The sequence below is a fragment of the Cyphomyrmex costatus genome, unplaced genomic scaffold (assembly GCF_001594065.2).
Source record: "Cyphomyrmex costatus isolate MS0001 unplaced genomic scaffold, Ccosl1.0 scaffold61, whole genome shotgun sequence".
Lineage (NCBI taxonomy): Eukaryota > Metazoa > Arthropoda > Insecta > Hymenoptera > Formicidae > Cyphomyrmex > Cyphomyrmex costatus.
In genome coordinates, this window is record NW_017280167.1 from 569428 (window position 1) to 590233 (window position 20806).

At 35.1% G+C, this 20806-nt stretch overlaps 1 protein-coding gene across 2 annotated transcripts in view; it reads right to left on the reverse strand.

The window, feature by feature from the left end:
• The window catches only part of LOC108779743 (Rap GTPase activating protein 1), a 44677-nt gene extending 24326 nt beyond the window's left edge, over window positions 1–20351 (reverse strand). Inside the window, exons 1-2 of one of the 2 annotated variants that reach the window (XM_018547219.1) lie at window positions 20248–20351; window positions 19994–20086 (exon numbers count right to left, since the gene is read on the reverse strand). Coding sequence is in view for 1 of the 2 variants with exons in the window: in XM_018547218.1 (XP_018402720.1) it covers window positions 11804–11944 (141 nt within the window). In the remaining variant the exon portion in view is untranslated. Of the gene's footprint in view, window positions 1–11803; window positions 12072–19993; window positions 20087–20247 lie in introns of those variants that run through there. The other variant, XM_018547218.1, reaches the window with a different exon arrangement.
• Between the last annotated feature and the right edge of the window lie 455 nt (window positions 20352–20806).

A 20806-nucleotide genomic window follows, 5' to 3' on the forward strand; every position in this document is an offset into this window, starting at 1 on the left:
TGTGTGCGTAGTATGTAGTGTGTCAGTGACACGTAAATCGTCTGTGTGTAAGTCTTGCTTACACCACGGCTAATCGTCTTTAGAATCCCCTTAAAAATGCAATTAAACAGCACAATATTAATTATGTAACATCAAAAGCGTCTATGGAACATAAACATTAAAAAATTTACTTTAAGTTTGTGAGAACACGGTTAAAACAATGTTGTAATATTTCCAGGAGCAATAAAAATAAATAAATGATCCCAGCGACTCTCACCAAAATGCTTTTTTTAAAAAAAAAAACAAGCCCTTATTTTACATTAGTAGTCTCATTCCATATTACTTGCTTTTATCCTAATTGCATAAAGATAAGTTGTAAGGACAAACTTCTTGAAAAAAAAATAGCACCAAGTTTTAAGAGAAGGAAGTTGATGCAGAGGCAAGATGCAGATAAGGATGGTAAAGGAGAAAGGACTGGAGGAAAAAAAGGAAAAAAAAGAGATGGTGAAAGTTGGATTACGGAGGTAGAAGTAGCATGTATAAAATGATTCATCAAGTTGTGGGTAGCAGGAAACCCTCGATTAAATCAACGAGGAGGGATAGACGAATATATAGGACTTACAGAAAATTCTGGGAATCGCGAAATCACCAGGATATACGATGTTATATGTAGTTAATTGCTTCTAGAAAGGAAAAAAATGTTGAAACATTGCGAGAAAATTTGAACTAAACATTGATTATTGAATGAAGAAATAATAATACAATAATAAACAACAATAGGATAAATTAAGTAATTATTTTATATCAGTATAAATAATAAACACACAAGATTTCGGCGACGTTGGTAAAAAATCTAAATTTTGTGCTTCTATGTTTTTTTATATCGGATATTCAACAAATCATAACATGTTTGTGATAGTCAAATAAATCTGTTTTTTTAACCTAAAAATATGGCGAATTCTTCCCTCAGGTCTTGTATAAATGCATCGAACAAATGTTATTACATGTGTGGCTGTTTTATTACGAAATCATGAAATAGATCGTTTACAGGAAAACATTGAAGAAAGTTCACGGTCTTCCTGTTGGATTCCTTATATGTGCTGTTTACATTATGTATCTCTTCTTATGTAGTTGAAAGGAAAGAAAAGAAAAATTGAATCCATTTCGCTATATAAAATAAATGAAAGGAAATAAAGATATTTCTATTAAAAATAATGTTCTAATAAATATTTTAATAATAAAAAATTTGTATATGCTACAGAGTTTTTATTAATATTTTTGTACTTAATAAAACGATTAAGAATCACTTTATTCGATTCATGTTATATATTTTTTTATTTGTTGAGTAGTGTAACAAAGTACGTGAGAAAATTAATTTAAATTTAATCTTCTCTCGTTTGTTATTTTCATAAACTCAATAAAATAAATCTAATTGTAAGTTTGATTTTCTCCATTTTAAAATTAAACTTCTCGTGCTTGTAAAAAAGTTACCCCGTTCTTATATCAAAGATTCCTCAGTTGCATCGCTCTAATTTCGTGAAACTTTATGACATCGTTTGTGACTAAACATAAAAGAAGCCGAAGAGCAACACTTGGTTCGCTTATTTAAAAAAAATTGTTACATTTCTCGGAAAACAGAGTACTTAATGGCATTTTGCTCAGAGAACAGATGCTACCGCATGCTACGTTAGCTCTCGGGATGCGGAAGTGAGAATCTTTCTCTTGTACAGGTACTTCCCCTCCTCTCTCCAGGAATCGCGAAAGTGCCTGCAGGGTACTTAAAAGAGAGCGTCCCGAAGATAGGAAAGAGAGAGCGGAATGTAACCCTTTCGGGAGAGAAAGAGTATCTCCTCACCTCTTTTCTCAGAATTTCAGGGGGCGAATGCAAACTACCGCCGTATAGAGGAACGGCGGTCGATAGCGTTTCGAAGAGAAAGGAAAGTTTCTTAGGCGTCGATGCTGCGAATCCTCGCACCCGATACTATACATGTTTCTTACATAACGAAAAGCCGTTTGCGCCGCCGGAATCGATCAAAACAGGCTAGAGCTAGTTACGATAAGCACGAGCAATTTCGTCTCCATGAGTCATGTATCGGTCGCAATGGTAATGTCGGAAGGGCGTATACGTATAATGCCACGCTCCACGACGCAATTCATCCGTGGGCCGTAATAAGCCTCCTTCTCGCCTCCTTCCAGACAACGACGAATACGAATATTCTCGCAGACAAATTCTTTCTCCCGTACCTTGTCTCAGTAATATAGGACAGACTGAGAGAGACTGGCGAATGCCAAAGTGGTCTGCAAAATCTTTTTATTCTTATACAATATTCTACACTGTATTTATATGTAAAATATGTTATAAAAACATCGTACAGAGTTCATTTGTAATGATGAGTGACTTTTATGATATGCCATGCAGTGAAAAAGTCAGAACAAGCGGACACCTATGACATTTATGAGATTACTCCTCTATGATATTTTATAATTTAAAATATCAAAATGTTATATATATTAGTATAAAAATTAAATTACAGTTAATTATAAGTAATATTTAAATACTGCGCAATAAAAGAAACCAATTTATGTAGCTTAGTTGTCATTTATAACCACAACCTCGTTAAAATTAATTTACTATGAGCTTAGCAGTTGCTTATAACACGTGTATTCTGTCAATGTTTGCCTTCGGCATGCTAACGAGTCGCTGCTCAAGCGTTAATGAGACCACCTCCACGAGCTGATTAGTTGCAATAGTTATATCATATTTAGTTACATAAGATAAGAGCCCTTAAGTAGGAAGCATGACGCATTCGTGTAGGTATAATTACGAAGAATGTTTCCTCTTTAATGGAATAATGATCTTAATAATAGTTTGAAGAAAATCCAAAAAAATTTACATTTCATTAAAAAGTTACTAAACTTCCTTAGAAAATTTAAAATATATTCGTAATACAAAATATCGTAGTTACGTGTTGATCATAATTAATCATAATGACGTAATTAATAATGCACAACGTGTTCATCATGTATTCGCGTAATTTACATAATTAACACGTATTATATTATCGCGAAATTATTAAGAAATACAGATTTTATTTTTCAATCTGTATTCTAAAGTTCTTTTGAATAACTTTTTAGATTATTTTTTTACCGACGTTTATGCTTTTAATGTATTTTTATGTAGACACACACACACAAGCATATCTTTCAATAATATGGTAATAACCCTTATTATGACAAACGGGAAATATATTGCCACCTTTATTATTCTCTTCCTCAAACCAACCACGAACGGCCGATTCATCGTTCCAGATAGCACGTACGTCATCGTATGGTCATAATCACGTACATGTGCACACGCATGTGCGTTGTCATTACTCATTACGTAAGATATCCAGGGGATGACCTTATGGCGCGTGTCTTTCGTGACGAAGTGTCGTTTGCGATTAACCCCGATGATGATATCGGACGATCCTTAACGCGGCCGCGGAAAATCGATCTCGCGTTTGCCATGACTCATTCCTTCCATAACTAGATCTTAACTGACTGAATATACAAGTTCAGATCGCAAGTTATTCGTGATAGTGACGTATAATTCGTTGTTTACATTATGACGTTATGTAATACGGTTCAGAAAAATCTCTCAGAGAACAAATGAAATTTGTTAGAGATTTCACACAATCTAGAGATGCCATGCAAAATTTATGCGAAGATTACGCACTTGTGTATTGTGTTTGTCTTTGTATGTAATATTTGACCTCCGAAACAAGTATCATTGTTCTTATTCATTGAATCGTCACATAGTAAAGTGAAATTTTGAAAAGGTAGAGAAAATTCGAAAAAATGATTCAACTTGATATTGGAATATTTGATTTTGATCAATTTATTCATTTATTCATTTTGGGGATTTGGTAGAGAAATGTTTGGTCTAAACAATGGAGTAGTAAAACAAAGAAAATTACTATTGATTAAAGTCGCGAATAATTTGACGATAAAATGCTCGATTTTAATTTTATAAAATGGAAATAATTTTTGAAGATATATATATATATATAGAATATCCTATATAGGGTTTTATAGGGTCGGCTCAGAACTGGGTCAGTACTAGTTTAGGCACAGTACTGGCCCTATCATTTGCCCCAGTACTGATTAACAGAACCTTCGCCGTCAGTTGACAGTCGTAGCATTAAATAAGCGTTGGCTTCATTGTCACTGCTGGCGATTCCACATAAGACATTTTTACTATGATACGACGTAAATCTAATGTTTGTCTTGTTGAAATAAGGCATGATTTGTTCGAAAACAAATCCAAGTTTAGGACTGTAATTCATTCTATTATGTTACGAAATTGACAAAAATTGGATGCTAATAGCTGCCAATTTAGTTGCAACGATTATTTTTATATTCGTTTATTTCTGTTGCTCGACCAAGCACGCAGCGTATTACGGCACTTTCTTTTTTACGGTAGTTTTCATCGGTTAGTGAAATTTATGAGTTTTAACCTCTTCTTAAAGTTATGACGACTAGTTATATCAAATGTAGTTTGTATTTTATTTAAGCAATAATAAGGTCTGAGTATTGGTTATGACACGTAGAGGCAAACGTTCTTTAATGCTTGCGATAGCGTACGAAATAACTGTGCATCATGCTTCGCAGTGAAATCACATATGAACGATGATGTAATGCGCTCCACGATAAGGAGCAATTATTTCGACGCATCGTAACGATCATTAACATCGTTTACCTCAGCATAGAGTCATGTAAGTTCTATTCTTGTATGAAATCAAAGAAATGATAGAGGAAATGCGAAAGAGTATAAATCAAAGCTGACACAAAAATCCAAGACCAAAATCCCCTCTTTGCAAAAATTCAAGTCCTCTTTTCGCTTTAGAACTATGGATTACTGGATTAAATCCACTTCACCGTGGAAGCATTACGTATTCAAGGACAATCGTATGAAATTCTATGAAAATTTGAAGAGTTATTTTTATAAAGATTCTAACCGAAGAGTACATCATATGATCCGTTATTGAATCTTAAGACATTCAACAGTTGTTCATTCATAAGTGATAGCAACAGACGAGAACTTGTCATTATTTTTAGTACGCATTACGTATCATATGTGGTTTTAAATATAGGTATTCGAAAAAGACATTATCGTATATCGAATCCCGTTCGATATCAAATCCGAATAAGACAGGACTTCTCGAGTAAAACGCGTGATTCTGCGATATTCTTTTTTTTTTTTTTCGACAACGTGACACGTCTAGATTGCGGAGGGTCAAGATGCTCGTGATTTTTTCATTACTTCGAATGACAACCTGTACGCGTAAATGGGAAGAGAAAAAAACCAAGGGAGGACGGGAAGCCATGGAATAAGGGATCTCTGCCTTTATGTACGAGAGAAAAAAAGGGTTTGAGTAGGTAGAGTAGGCAGCAAAGGAGAGACAGAGAGACAAAGAAAAGCCGCGAATGAGAGAGTAGTCTTTGAATATCTTTCTCTTTCTCTCTTTTCTTCTCTCGCGAGGATGAATAATTCAATGCAGGCGCGCATTGTTGGACGCGCCCATGTACAATCCCGTATGTACATACACGGACTTGTAAGGTGTGCCAGGAATGATATTGTATGTTAGATGCAGTCGGTGAGACTCCGATCATTCGTACGTAGTAATCGCACTTGTAAAAGCTTCGTCAAATAGAGAACCGCGCGAAAAGGTTCCTATAGAATCGCGGCAAACCGCGGTCTTTACCCAAAGTTAGTTTGGAGTTATTTGGTTGAAATTTTATTTTTGGCGAAATCTAATTTGAAATTAAAGTCAGAAAAACCAAAAAATTGTATAAACCATCATGATTTAAAATGATTTCAAAATCAAAGAAATGAGAAAAAATGAATTAAGTTTCTCTAAATTATTTGAAAGGAGAATGAGTAAAATTACTGGATTTTGGCTTAAACGATAGAATGTTTCTTATGCTGTTTAGAACACGGATGAAAAGTAACGCTGCGTCTTTTATTCTTTCCTGTACACTTTTCTATTTAAGAAAAGCACTACTCTCTAAAATCTTTAGATTCTAAAAGGTAAAATCTCTCTTTTAAAATTGACAGTTGACAATTATTCTCTTTCAATCTAGCTCAATTGTCATTGTTTCATATTCTTTAGAATTAGATTCCATTTCAAAGATTTTAGAGAGTATCCATCTAATGGCGATGCTACATACTGCTGGAAAGCGAACTACTTTAAATGAAATTTAAAATTTAAAATATCTGTATATTTAAAAAAAATTCTTTTTGTTTTTGTCGAATATATTAATTTTAATTAAGTTTCTTCAAATAAATCGTTTTAAAAATATATCTATTTCTTATAAATAATTCATTTACTACTTTCGTAACTTTGAAAAAGTGAATTTAAACGAATATTTATTAAAGTATTATTTTTAAAATTAAAAGATCCGGATATTATATTAATATTTTAACACTTTACTAGACTTCAACAAATAATGTACTGTAATATATTAAATTCAAATTAGGTTAGAATAAATTTATCAACAAGAAATTATTTTTAATTTTAGTATTTTAATTTACTATAATTAAGACATAAAGAAAGCTTTATAATTTAATCATTATTTATTTAAATTACAATACATTTAATTTTAGTAAATATATTTCTTAAAATTAAGAAAATTTTATTTCTCAATGTACATGATCGAGTAAACTAATTATTTCGGTTTTTGCTAATAAATCACTTTATAACTGCAGATGACTTTCTTGAGTAAATATTGCATTGTTAATTTTCTCAGTATTTTAATTATAATTTTGACTAAATATAAATTTACCTCTGATATAGGTCTTCATTGTCTTTCCGATTTCTCGGAAAGGTAGAATTCAGAAGTACGAAGATGTAATGAAACCCTGATAAATTATCAGTGTACAAACGAATCGTAAACTATACATCATCGCCCACCTCATTCTATCCGATAGAATTGGTTGGACAGGATTGAAAAGGTCAGGGATGCGTTTCGTGTAGGTTTTCCCTTCTCACTTTTCTGTGCCCTATGAAAGAATTTCGCTCTAATTTGTTGCATGAAAGCCGACACCGCGTATTTATCTGACTTGAAAGCTCGCTTGAAGGTTACAGATAACAAAACATTGCAATTAATTACAAATTAGTTATCTCTGATGTTCGAGTGCTTTTAGTGGAATAAACTAAATAAATGTTTGATTAATCTCTTGATATTATTCACGTCAATTAAAAGTTTTTAAACAAAATTACTTAAAAAAAATTAATATTACTTAACAAAATTACTTTAAAAAATTAATATTAGGTAAATATCTTTAAGTTTATAATAACAATATTAATATTAAATAAAGAACAAAGGCTAACTGTATTTCCGCAAAATTATATCAACGTTTTATTTCGTTCAGCTCTGTCGAGAACGTCTAATCGCTTGCGCGAATCTCCGCGGGTAGTCTAACTTAATCAAGCCTATCTGGCTCAAATAGGAGCTTTTATCGCATTTAGCGCCTATAATTGTGTTCTACGCAAGAACGGGGTTAAGGTCAAAAATACAAAGCTGGTAACCATCAACCAAATATACGATTTTCCAAAGATCAACGCGATAAAATCCGAGAGAAATCTCGATTACTCTGATATAAAAATTTATTTTCTAATTGTATGGTCATTCTGATGATCGGAAAATTTGAATTTGATTAAGTAACAAGTAGCTGTTCCAAACATCAACATTTTGCGATTTCTGGATATTAAAAGACAGTAGTAAGAGAGAGAGAGAGAGAGAGATCGAATTCCGGACAAGACAAATCGATTTTTCGCCATTTCGTTAGCCGGAAACCAGGCGGCTCGACAGCTGCAGGGTGAGTGCACCTGGCGGTTTATATAGGGTGGTTCTCTAACATTTGCGCGTTCTTTTTTTTTCGCTTAGATCGAATGTGACATTGCTTTCCACTTCGCAATCGACAAATACTAAGTCAAATCAATTTTTTACTACAGCGGACTCACTTTTATACAGAAACACTTACATATCGAACATATAACTACATACATTTGTTAATTTTACGACTCTTAGATATAATTGTACTATTTCGATAAAAATGAAACGATTTAAAAAAATTTATCTATTAATTCTTAATTATGATTTCATTTTTATCTCATATCTTACGTATGTTTCCTCGCTTTGTTCTTTCTTCTCAACATTGAATACATTTACACCGCAATTATGCTTGTCGCAAAAATTATTAGTGCTATCTCGCACCAATTAAGATTGCATTATCGTTTATTTCTCTGATCCACTTGTAGCATTTTATTGTATACTCTCGGTTGTAAGGAATCGTCTCAGTCCTAGCTTGCATACAAAAGAATTTATTTCGACATTTCGAAAGAAGCCCTTTCTCTGAGGAACACCCTATATAGATGTTTCTCGGTGGTGTATCGTTAGTAACGTTAACCGACTAAAATCTTCCTTCGGTTGCGCATTCGTACGAGTTCATACGAGCCTGCTTTGGCTTCGGGCCTTATATGTCAAAACGAGGAGAGTAAGAGAGAGGGGGGAGAGAGAGAGGGGGGGGAGAGGGAGAAAGAGAGAGAACGCGAACAGCTGTGCGGTCCCTTTTGCGGAACGACTTTTAAAACGGCTGTTCGTTCGCCCAGTTATCGTCTTTCACGACTATGAGAAAATGTTCTTTCGTACGGTGTGTAATTTCGAGCCTATGCTGCTTCTCAGCAATGCTGCGTTTGCGTCGCATCGCATCGCATCGTTCTTTATTTCGGAACTGAATTATATTTTCGCTCGGAAATGTGAATTACGCAATCCGAGATAGAGGAACAATGAGAAAATTTGCGCAACACGGCCAAAGACTTTCGAAGACGCGACAGATGAATTCCTCACAACAACCATCGCTGAAGGAATGAAGCTGTGACATAACGATGAGAGAGAGAAAGAGAGAGAGACAGAGAGTGTGCTATCGAAAGAGTGCGACAGAAAGAGAAGGGATGAGTCAGAGTATACGCAGATACATTTAAATCTTTAGTAATGATTTGAAAAGCACAGAGTTATTTTTCTACCTCGTACATATCTGATATACATGTCTGAGATCGAGCACTCCGTTAATTGTTTAAAGTTATCATACATGTATCGTCACGAATAAAAGTTTCAAAGGCGCATCATATATCAAAATCTTCAAGCAAATTTTTTTTTTTCGAGCATGCTACGAATAACATCTCAAAAACTCAACATCTCAAGAGCGTTTTAACGACTACGTAAATTGTGACATAAGTACGCAAAAAGACATAAAAGTTTTCTTTATCAAATATTATCATGGTATACATGCTTCGTTATTTCTGGATCTTTTTTCAGTTAAGAACCTACACTCTTATACTATTTAATTTCCATGTTTATTCAGCAGATTCTTAATATCTCAATGAAAACGCTTTAGATCATTGCGTGCGATTCTCGTTCAATTTAACGTCTGTCACAGCTGCAAAAGTCGATTACGAATTTCACGGCGAGGTCAGGTATAAAAAAAAAAAGAAGAGAACGTTAATTGACTGCGCATGGTTAAATTTCGCACGAGAGTGGCCGGCACCGGTCATCCGAGCGACAAGAGTAGTTCTCGCCGATCGGAGTCCAGTGCGGTGTCTTTTGCGGAGAATTAAAATGCCTGTCATCGAGCACGTGCTTACCTGAGATCGCATTTAACTTGCCGGTGGAGCACGAGCGCCACGGTCTTTCGTACAATGGCTGCGTTCAGCAAAGAAACAACCTAATCAGTTAATACTTAGTGATTCTTTAACGTGATTGGTTCCTACATTCAGCTCCAGCGAAGAACTAAAGGCAAGAACCAATTATATCAAAGAATCGCTAACAGAGTTGGTTTTTTTTTGTTAATTAATAATTACGTCTAATATATGCGCGACAATGGATCTGTGAAGCCAGCACGACATTCTGTCGATATCAAAAAAATTACAATAGTTCCAGTAGTACTTTTCATAGTTCCACAGTTCTGCAGTATACGGTTGTATAAAAATTGACTCCAAATTGACTCAACAAAATAAAAAATCCTTATAGGATTAAAATAGATGCAAAATTAAGAGGTAATGCATTAGACTTTTTACTAAAATTGGAAGACAGTTGAACACTTAACTTTTTTTTATTTTTATGTAAAGCCCACTGCATCATCTCCTGATTTTGTGTCTACTTTAATGTTGTAATGATTTTTTTATTCCGTTCAGTCAATTCGGAGATTTTTATACGACTGTAATGTCCATAACTTGGTCACTCCATCGCATGCATCCCCTTAAAGTGATTGAAACAATTTATAGCAGATGACTGTTGTACTGCTCCTACATTTATGTTAAACCCGAGCAACGGATGGTGCTTGCCCAAGAAAAAACCCAACACGTTTGCGATGACTCCGCATATGAGGCTGCCTTTTACCTCTTTCTCTCTTCCTCACGCGTCTTTTAGAAGAAAATAACGCACGTGCGGAAACCGCAAGGAGATTACTCGTGGGAAAATAGAACTTTTTTAAGAGCATATAACGGACCATGCTAGGAAAATGAACAGACCACTAGGCCGAAGTTACAGTTAATGCTCTCGTTTCGCGATACGATGTCTTTCTTCTACTTCTTCTTGTCCTTCACGACGCCACGCTGCTTCTCTATCGCAGCTTGCTTCGTTACCGGCATTCTTAGACACGTAAAGAAAAGAAACCGCTATAATCTTCTCATTTATAAAACGAGAGTGCCGTTTCATATTGAAAAACGAATTCGCATTCCTCCGATGAAAATGGCACTCGTAAATATTCAAAGTACTTGAATGTACGACATATCTGAATTCCGCGCGCGTATATCGTATATACATGTATACCGTATTCTCACATTCTTCCTACATTATCTCATTCAGAATAACAATATTTCGTATAATATTATTACCATACTACATTAAACTAAATATACATTTCGTTATAATAAATTATACAACTTCGTTTACAATATGCAATATACATATATGTTTATATTTCGTTGACAATACGTATCGAAAACTCAGTTCTATCCTATATAGTAAAAAATTTGTAAAATTCAATAAAATTTTGTTTACATATAATTTTAAAAACATGGTACTGTTCAAAATAATTACTGTAAAAGAGTTATCACTTCGAAAGACGTTCATGAAGAAAAACATCATCGTGTTACATTCTCCGTCTCTGATTTTTTAATGTTATATTCGTATACGTATTTTATATCTGCAATTTATCACAATAACCTAAATATTATTGCAATTAAATACCTACAATACCTATTTATCTTTGTATGTATCAAGAGTCAATTATTGACAATAATCATATACAATAATTCTCAATATTTTAAACATTAGATTCAATTGATTCTCGTATAAACGATCATAGACAGTTCTCGTATAAACGATCGTAGACAGTTTTATAGTTCTGGCATTTGATGGTTTTTCAAATCAACAGCACAACATTGTTATACTCATTCATGCTTAGAACAAAGACATTTTTAACTGTCACATGCTTTTTCCGAACGATTTAGATGTGATCTTGTTTATCATTTGAATTTGATGTGTTATATTTATAGTATTAATTTAAATCCATATTGTTTGATCATTTAAGATTCTTATGATTGCGCGTTCTCTTGGTTTTTACGCTTTTCATTTTTAAAGTCAATTATATTAATTTTGAAATTTTACATTTCAAAAATGATTGAAACACCAAAAAAATCTGTTTGCCTGAAAAGTCGACTTATCTAAATGGACGCATCGGTGTTGCATTCTTGAGAATGGGAGCGGAGTGTCTTACCTGTGACAAGAGCTTTGGGAAAGTGTGCGCGTGACTGTTGTGTCCGGTTGGTCGCTCCGCTCTCTGTTGTTGCTGTTCCTGCTGTTGCTGCGCCGCAGCATCCGATCTAAGATCGTGTCTCCATCTCAATACCCCCATCATAACGTGCGGTCACGATAAAAACCGCCGTTTAAAAAACCACTTCTTCCGATTGATCGACGTTGCGCTCGGATTCACAACCAACTTCACCTTGTTCAGAGATATTCTATGCGTCTACGTTTTCGCTTTCGATCTGGATTCGTCGGACTTGAAATCTCGGATCCTGTCCAAGTTTCGTACCTTCTGAATGATTAGAAAATGTATTTTCTGCCCCAGCGCGAACACAAGTCCTTTCCCTCGTCTTTTCCCAAGCGGGCACGTGCGCATTTATTACCCGCCTGTTTTCAGAAGAACACCGACCGGTCAAGCGTGAAGCGTCAGCTGTATTACGGACCGGCGATATCTCGACGCTGACTTCGGATGTATAAAATTCAAGACTCCGGTCTTTGGTACGTGCTAACGTTCCTCAATCAAATTATACGAAGAAATTGGCGCCGATTGCATTCTACGCCGATTCAAAGCGGTGCGTTTTTCACGATTTAAAATTCCTCTCGATGAACGCATCGCCTGCTTTACGAAAAGAAGATGAATCCAAAAACGGTGTAGAATTTTACAGTGTCTTATCTGGTCTGAATGCGGCCGCCGTTGTCCAGCGCCGACGATCCTCGTCGCTGATCATGCTGACTGTCATTCCGTGTCGACTACTCCGAATTTCGCATTCCCGAAACAAGGTGCAACCTGTTTTCCCTCTTTCTCTCTCTCTCTCTCTCTCTCTCTCTCTCTCTCTCTCTCTTTCTTTCTTGTTTTACTTTACGCCGCAGCTTTCGCGAAAACGTCGCGTTCGTGCCGTTAGTAGGCGACGCGAGGTTCACGGAGCGAGGTCGGAATAGAAAGTCAGCGATCACGCAAGAAAATCACACGTCTTACACGGTGCAACGCGCGCGAGCGACTGCACGCGAGAGGATAACGCGCGAAACGAGACGGTAGTGACGGTGCTCGAACAGCACACCACGTGACCTCACGCTATGAGTACGAAGACGCGACTGGACGCGCGACTAGCAGCGAGCGGCAAACGCGATCGCCGTCTGCCAGTGCCGGATGGAGAGGAGCCTAAGGGAAGGGGACACGAACGTTAACACGAAAACCTTGGATTGTACGCTGGAGGAAACTGGAGCAAATTTCTTATGTTCCCGTCCATCGAAGGAAATGCCTCTGAATGAAATAAAATTCAATCACGTTGAATTTACAGTCTTCCTTACGAATAAAGGAGAAGTGAAAAGTTTTTTTTCTTTTCAACGTTCCTATTGAAAGCGTCTCGATTTGTTTCGAACTGCAATCGCCAATCATCTAAAATATTCGTGATGCGTCAATAGAGTCTCCGACGACAGTGCCATATATCGTCGTCATTATAAGATTACACAAATCGTTTTCTAAGACTTTCATGAGAGAATGTGAAACATAAAAAGGAATACGTATTTCTCCCACGCGTTGCTTCTATACATTCTCTCACGTACTCCTCATCGATTGAAAGCGATTCTTTTTTTCTAGGCGCCAAGCGAACGAATAACAACGACAATGAAGGGCGCCTTCCACCTATTCTACATCCGTCATTGCGGCGTACCCGGCGCCGTACCCCCCGTCTCGCCCGACAGTCCTAACTATGCCCTCTTCACCCACGGCGCATCGGTCTGTCGTTCTTAAAACTCCCACCATCGGACCGCAAACGTTGCTATGGTCGCCATCGAGCGCGTAAACTCTTCCTGAAACCGCACGCTCTTGTCTAGCCCGTAACTATTCCCAATCAATTAGGTCAGATCGTGCTCTTCGATGTTTTACGGTTGTTCGTACACAGCGGGTACTATATTTTCCAACCGGGCCAACTCGGCGACTGGCGCCACGTCGGGTCTTCAAAATTTCGAAAAGGCAAATTGGTATCGCAAAATCTCTTTCACGCTCTGGGACCTTTTGTGTTATTATACTACCTACAATGGTTCGTACATAAATCAACATGGAAACATTTTTGGCAAAACATCATATGTTGATTTACGTACGCGAATCACGTAGATACTAATTACGTAAGTTGCATATTAATTAAGTGTAATTAAGAAAATCAAGAGTAGAGACTGTAAATTTTTTTCGAACGTACAGGATGGAGGACCAACTATGCAACTTTATTCTAATTAGATCTGCTTATATTGATTCTGATGTATCTAAATTGTTATTCGCAGGGAATTTGCAAAATTTCTATTTATATTACAAAAGCGTAAATTTTTATAGGAAATAACAATCTCTAGTAGCACAGTGTTCTGATCGTGACACTGTGATAAACGCGGTGCTTCTAGATCGAAATTTGTACGCGTACGTGGGCTTTTCAAGAGCAAAGTGAGCCCTTGGCATCCGCATGGTAACGACAGGTGGTGCGGAAGGTGAAACCGAGAGGAAACGTAAGTTTGTGGCGAGAATCGAGGGGAGAAAACCAGAGGGAAAGAGAAAGAAGGGGGAGGGAGAAACAGAGAGAAAGAGAAAGAGAGAGAAAGGAGACGGAAAGAGAGAACGAGAGAGACCGGATGTCCTTTCGTGGTTGACTTATTTCGTTGTCGACAAGGCTTCCCGTTTCTTTGTGTCCACGCCTCTTTGTTTCGTTATTTTGTTCAACTTCCTGCGTCCAAAAATTCGAAAACGTCCCACTCTTCACCCACTCCCTCCCCCATTATTTACATACGGACATACGTGACGCTTCAAAACTGTGGACCTCGCAAGATAAACATTCTCTTAATGGTAACGATCAATCGTACAAGAGTTTTCTCTTGCAAAAATCGAATCCAAAGCACTAAATCGGTAAAAATCGTTCATGAATCGAACAATATTTTGCAGTCACGCACGCTAATAATAGCGAATGAATCGAATCGAAGAACGAATAAAGTTAGAAGGATAGTAGGAATTGTAGGTTGAATTGGATTAAATGAACAAATCGGATATTGCACTTGAAACTTGCTCATTGAAACAATTCTATAGATTAACCTCGTTTAAGGGATAAAATGTGGAATTATACTGATGTTACGGTAATTATGCCGGACGCCAGGAAGTAATTAACGCTTGGAAGCGTAGCGGTTACGATATATAATCATCTTTTATTGGGCGAAAGATTAGTTGAAGCTCGAGAAAAGCTGATAACCAAAAATGGATGAGTATGTGTAGCGGATACCGATATTGGTACTTTTTTCACAATAGAGTTCAGTTAGTAGATAACAAGTAGATTAACGAGTTGTAAGCAGCTGCAGTCTATGTAAATCGTTATCAACGGGAAATGGCTTAACATCACGAATCGACATTTAGTAATAACTCGATATCGATATAATAAAGATGAAAATTCTCCAATTCACATTCGGTACAATTCGGAATCATGTATAACTTTTAATACCTTTATTCATATAATTGTAAAAAAATAGTTGCAGTAACGTTATTACGAATCAAGTATAAAGAAAGAAAGGAAAAAGTGACAATTTCTTGATGAAAAATATTCTTGGTCTTCAAGTTGATTCAAGTTTCTAACATGATGTTCCTGCTTACGTATCAATTTGACACAACATTTCAATTTTAAATATGTATAAAATTATGAAGTCTTATTCAGGATTTTCTTAGATCCTCATTTCTTCCATCAAGTTGACAATAAACATAAATTGCAGCCTTTTATCACTATTACTCAAATACCAATTTTACATAATAATGCAGGTATATAATTTTAAATGCAAAATTATTTGTTTATTACTTATGGATGTACAGTTATCAGTCAGCCTTTTTTTGTACTTACTTGCCTCATTCCTTGATTATAGCTCACAAAGAGCACAATGATTATTTTTTATGGACGGAAAGACCTGTGACACGAAATCTACGATCTTCACGGCCACTGCACAGAGGGCCACGAAGATCGTACAAATCTGAAAATCTTCCCGGCCGTTTGGCCAGAGTACGATGGTTCGAAGCTACAACAACTTCCGGTGCGCCTCTACCTGTCCGACCGGAAGCGACGCCATTCCCCTCTACCTCGCCCTTTGCGCTGGAGCGCTCGTTTTATCGCGTTGCGCGAAATCAGCGATGCGTTTCGGAGAGTTTCGGTTCGCGTATGATGAACCATATAATTATTTACTACTTAAAGAATGCTCGGTTCTTGTAGGGATTGACGAATGTGCCGTTTAAAATAACACGGTGGAAAATGACAGGCAATTTCGTTTCCATCGTTAGATTAGCATGAGAAGCGAAGTTTTCTCTTTATGGTATTTCTTGAATAAATAGGTAATTCATGATTTCTCGATAATAATATCTTATACATAATTATTATATAAATAATTAATCATGTTACTCACTCGATTTCTTAAAGCAAAATACAAATAATCACAAAATGTAGAAATAATGGGAATATAATTGCACATATAATTCATATGATATTTGTTTCACAGTTACGAAAAAATATATATTCAAAAATACAAGAATTAGGAATGTCTAATTAAGGAATAAATAAGTAATAAGTTTTAACTTTCCGTGTTCTACTCTATAATTATGAGCTATATCATGAATTGTGTTATTTTTGTCATTATTCTTAAATTAGTTTTTCTACATTCTTTCTTTTCTTTAAATAAAAGAGCGGGGAAAAGCATAGATTTGTTAAAACTAGATAAATGTAAGAAATTTATTTAAGTAATATATTGTAAAAAATAAAAAATTGAGAGCAAAGTAACAAAACCTTCTGCCATCTAACGGCAGCTTCATAAAACTTTTCTATTAAAGAGATTCAAAAGTCGCCTGTTTGACCGACTAGATACAATAATTTTTCAAAAACTACAAAAATTAATTAAAATAATTTAAAGACTCTCAATATTTAAAATAAATATTAATAGTAAAAAAGGGCAACTGAAAACAAGACAGAATTTTGTATAGTTAAATTCTCGTTCTTTTTAATGAAAATATGTTTATTGATATAAAAACAAATAATCTTGTACTTGCAAGCTCTGATTACGTCCTACAAGGATTTTCTTTAAAAAGCTGTTCTTTGTCAACGATTTTTTTTGTTTGGTTATTCAGAATATTCTTTATCTTAGATATTTTAAAATTACCATCTCAAAATTTTTTACAAACTATAAGACACAATATTTTCACTTAAGGCCGAGCAATTCATTTTTTCTTAGTCTCAGAAGATGTCAATATTTCGTCTAGTTCGACATAGCATAATAAAAGAATTTGCTCAAAATATTCAGAAATTGAAGTTGTTAATCAGATTTTAATTAAAAATATTTGTGGAGTGCATAAGTTGAATGTAACAAGAGAATGACAGAAGCATAAACAAAATTTTGTTAAGTAGAAGTTTAGTTTACACTTACGGGGAAAGATAAATAATTAGAGGTCACTTATTAAAATTAATATCTTTAAAAAACTCGTTATCATTCAATAAATAACATGATTATTTATCATTTTCCGTTCGTTCATATATTACTTAACTATTTCTTTCTATCTATTGTCACTTATATTTATTCTTATTAATTGAAAATACAACACATTATGAATTATATATTTATACAGGTAAATATAAAAATCAATAAATGACCTGTAACATGCTGAAGATATAATTCATATCACAATATCTCTAAATTAAAGAAAGAAAGAAAATTAAACAATCAATTGTTTATTACTCTTTCCATGATATATATGCGCGTATTTAACATTATTGACTTCTTCTTTAATTTCTATCGATTTATGATCCACTGAAGTGGATCACACATCACGATTTTATCGACTTTGTCGGGGTAAATCAAGCCGATAAGTTAGAGCTACTGCTAAAACGACAGAGCTACGCGAATTAAAAAAATAATATCCGAGGAGCAGTGTACACCGCTGATAACCTCAATCTCTCCGATTATCCCAATGAAAGCGATCTACATTATCAACAGCAAAAAACATTCACCGAGAAAGAGATACGATCATATAAACATAAACACAATAAGAGAAAAAGAAAAGCGAGTTAAAAGGAGTGAATGTTTCTCACGACATTGTGGGATAACATGTGACACGCAGATGATTACGACTCGTATGTCGAAATCCGGATCGCGATTCACCAGTGGGAAAAAAAGCGGGAGGCGCACAATATTGTTTAATTCCCATATGCGCAACTTCCTGCAGATGTGATATTTTTCTCTTCGCCTGTTATTCGTGATTTTTTTTTTCTTGGCTTTTCTCACGAATGAAAAGTCACTTGGTTTCTTCAATCGAAAGAGAAGATCCGACTTAGCGATGTGACTGATCAAACTAAACGGGGATGCAAGAGTTGTCCTGTTTTACCGACCAAATGCGACTTACACGCATACAACACGAAACGAGTGCGTCTCCCTCTTCCCCCCCTCCTTCTCCCCCTCTCCTTACTCATTCCTATCACCGTTCGGGCTGACAATGAGTAAAAGGGGACAGACATTGTCCCTTGTGCCGTGCCGATTTAATATATCTGTGACTGGCGTAATATACCCCTTCCAGCGAAGAGAAAGGTTCAAAACGTGATACGGGATCCCATGCGCAACATAGCTCTGCCTGATTGCAGGAAATCGTGATGCGTGATTGGGCGATTCGTTTTGACTTTTTCTGTCCGCGTTCTGCAGACAGCCGTGACGGATCGTGTTGTTCATTCATTCTCAGTTTCTCCCCGTCTCCTTTTTTCTCTCATCGTTGTCCATTCATCTACGGCTCCTTCTTACAGGGCGTGGACAGTGTCACGCGAGATTTACGCGCAAGAAACGAAAAATTGAAAATAATCGAATAGATGATTTTATAAAAAAAAAAGCATTGCTTCTTTTTCATTTCACAATAAAATTAAAAAAAGAAATTAATTATTTTTCATTTTAAGCAAAACATTACGTCAACTATATCATAAAAGTGATATAATAGTCGGAGATAATACTTTAATCATACACAAAACTTACAATTAGTGTAAAATCTATTATGATTCAAATAGTACATATTTTCGTATGTCCTCTCAAAATTTCTTTCTAAATATTTACAAAGTAATAGTATTTTTAATATTTCTAAAAAAAAATAATATCAAAAAGTGCACAAGATATTGCACCAAATAAAATCAAATTTATACACATTATAATTTAATCCAATCCAAATAGTATCTTTGTGTTCCTGTTGTTGTTCTCATTCAAGTACAACATATATATATATATATAAATATATATATATAAAAAAACTTAAATATAAAAGATTATATAAGATTATAGTCGTATTTATATTAAGATATATTAACTCTAGCAGTATCAATTTTTTTGCATTAAATATTTTTGACGTTAGGGATGAAACAAAAAGATGTTACCGTTTAAGTTGAAATATTCTGCAGTGGAAAAACGAAAATATGTATCATTTATGTTGTCGCATTTTGCATTTAACTGATGCACTTGCCGTCTTTTCATTCTTTTTTCGTTTATCTTTTGTCTTTCTTTAAATTGCAAGACAAATATCTATTAATTCTCGTCTCTGTATCGTTTTCACAAAATAACGTAACGATTTATGTGCATATTGTACATGACGATTACGTAGTATTAGGTATTAAGTTATGTTTGAAATATTGGTTGCGATATTGGAACAGTTATCGATATTATTTCAAAACGCTGGAAAACTAAATCGACCGTGAAAGCGTGAGACAAAAGTGAAATGTTCTAAATTTGGCTCAACTTTCATGAGACTTTCAAACCACTCGTTAAATTATGGTTAAATACGTGAAATTAGATAACAAGAGGTCAGCAGTTCCGTTCTTTTAGTACATACGGGCACCGGTATATAGTAGTTAATTTAAGTGTTACATTGCAGAAAGTTATCTTAAATAAAAATAAAAGCATGTGTTGGTCTTAAATACACACTTATGTTTTATATGAAATATTTATATACTATATGAAATTATATTCGATCATTTTAAACAAGTCTTATTTCAAAAAACTGTCTGTTCTTCCAGATAATTTACAAAAGCCCAAAAAAATTCTAAATCATTTCAATTCTCTGGATAATTTACCTTATGGCATCATTCGCATACATATCTGTGTAATGAAATATTTCAGTACGAATTTTATCACATACCTGAGAGAAGTATGATGGTAGAACACAGCGTTGATCGTCGAGACGCGAACTTTGCACTCGCTCGAGTAACTCGAATAGATCCTGCGTCGTGCTCTATAACAGATATTTCAATATATTTCCCTTCACTTCCCCCCATTCCCTTCTCATTCAAAGCTATACGTGATTAATTGTTGCAAGTGTAAAGCAATGATCATATAACGGTACCAGCTCGTTCTTGGAAATATTACATTAGTGTAGTCGACGATGCAACTTACCTTGACTTTCTCCGGATTTGCGCCCGATATGTCTTGCTTATCATCTTCCACGGTGGTGGGTCGCCGCGACTCAGACTCGCAGTATACGGGCTGTTCCAGCTGCTGCCTCCTGAAAAACAAGCGAGTCATGAACTGTTAGTAGCGATTCTTCCCACAGTTCTCCCATAAATGGAGCATCAAGATGTACAAACGCTAAAATTATGGTTATGGCGACTAGACATGTTGATTATCGTCTCGGAACAATCTTAACGTTCACGTCAACTCATAATTTTCTACGTTTTGTATTAGATGTTACGATAAAAGGCATATCTAACTGATTTGTGTTGACTTGTTTATATTATATATTAATACAATAATATTCTTAAGAATAAAGCATAAGAGCCTTCCGTCGTTCTTGTAGCGAAACTTTCTTTATACATCTCGTATAAAAACAGAAAAACAAAGTTGCTTGTAATATTTCGACTTTTTTATTAAGTCAATCTTAGTATTGTGTTTGCAATTAAAAATTCTAATTTAATTAAATATATAAAGCAGTGATAAATAAAATATGTATAATTAT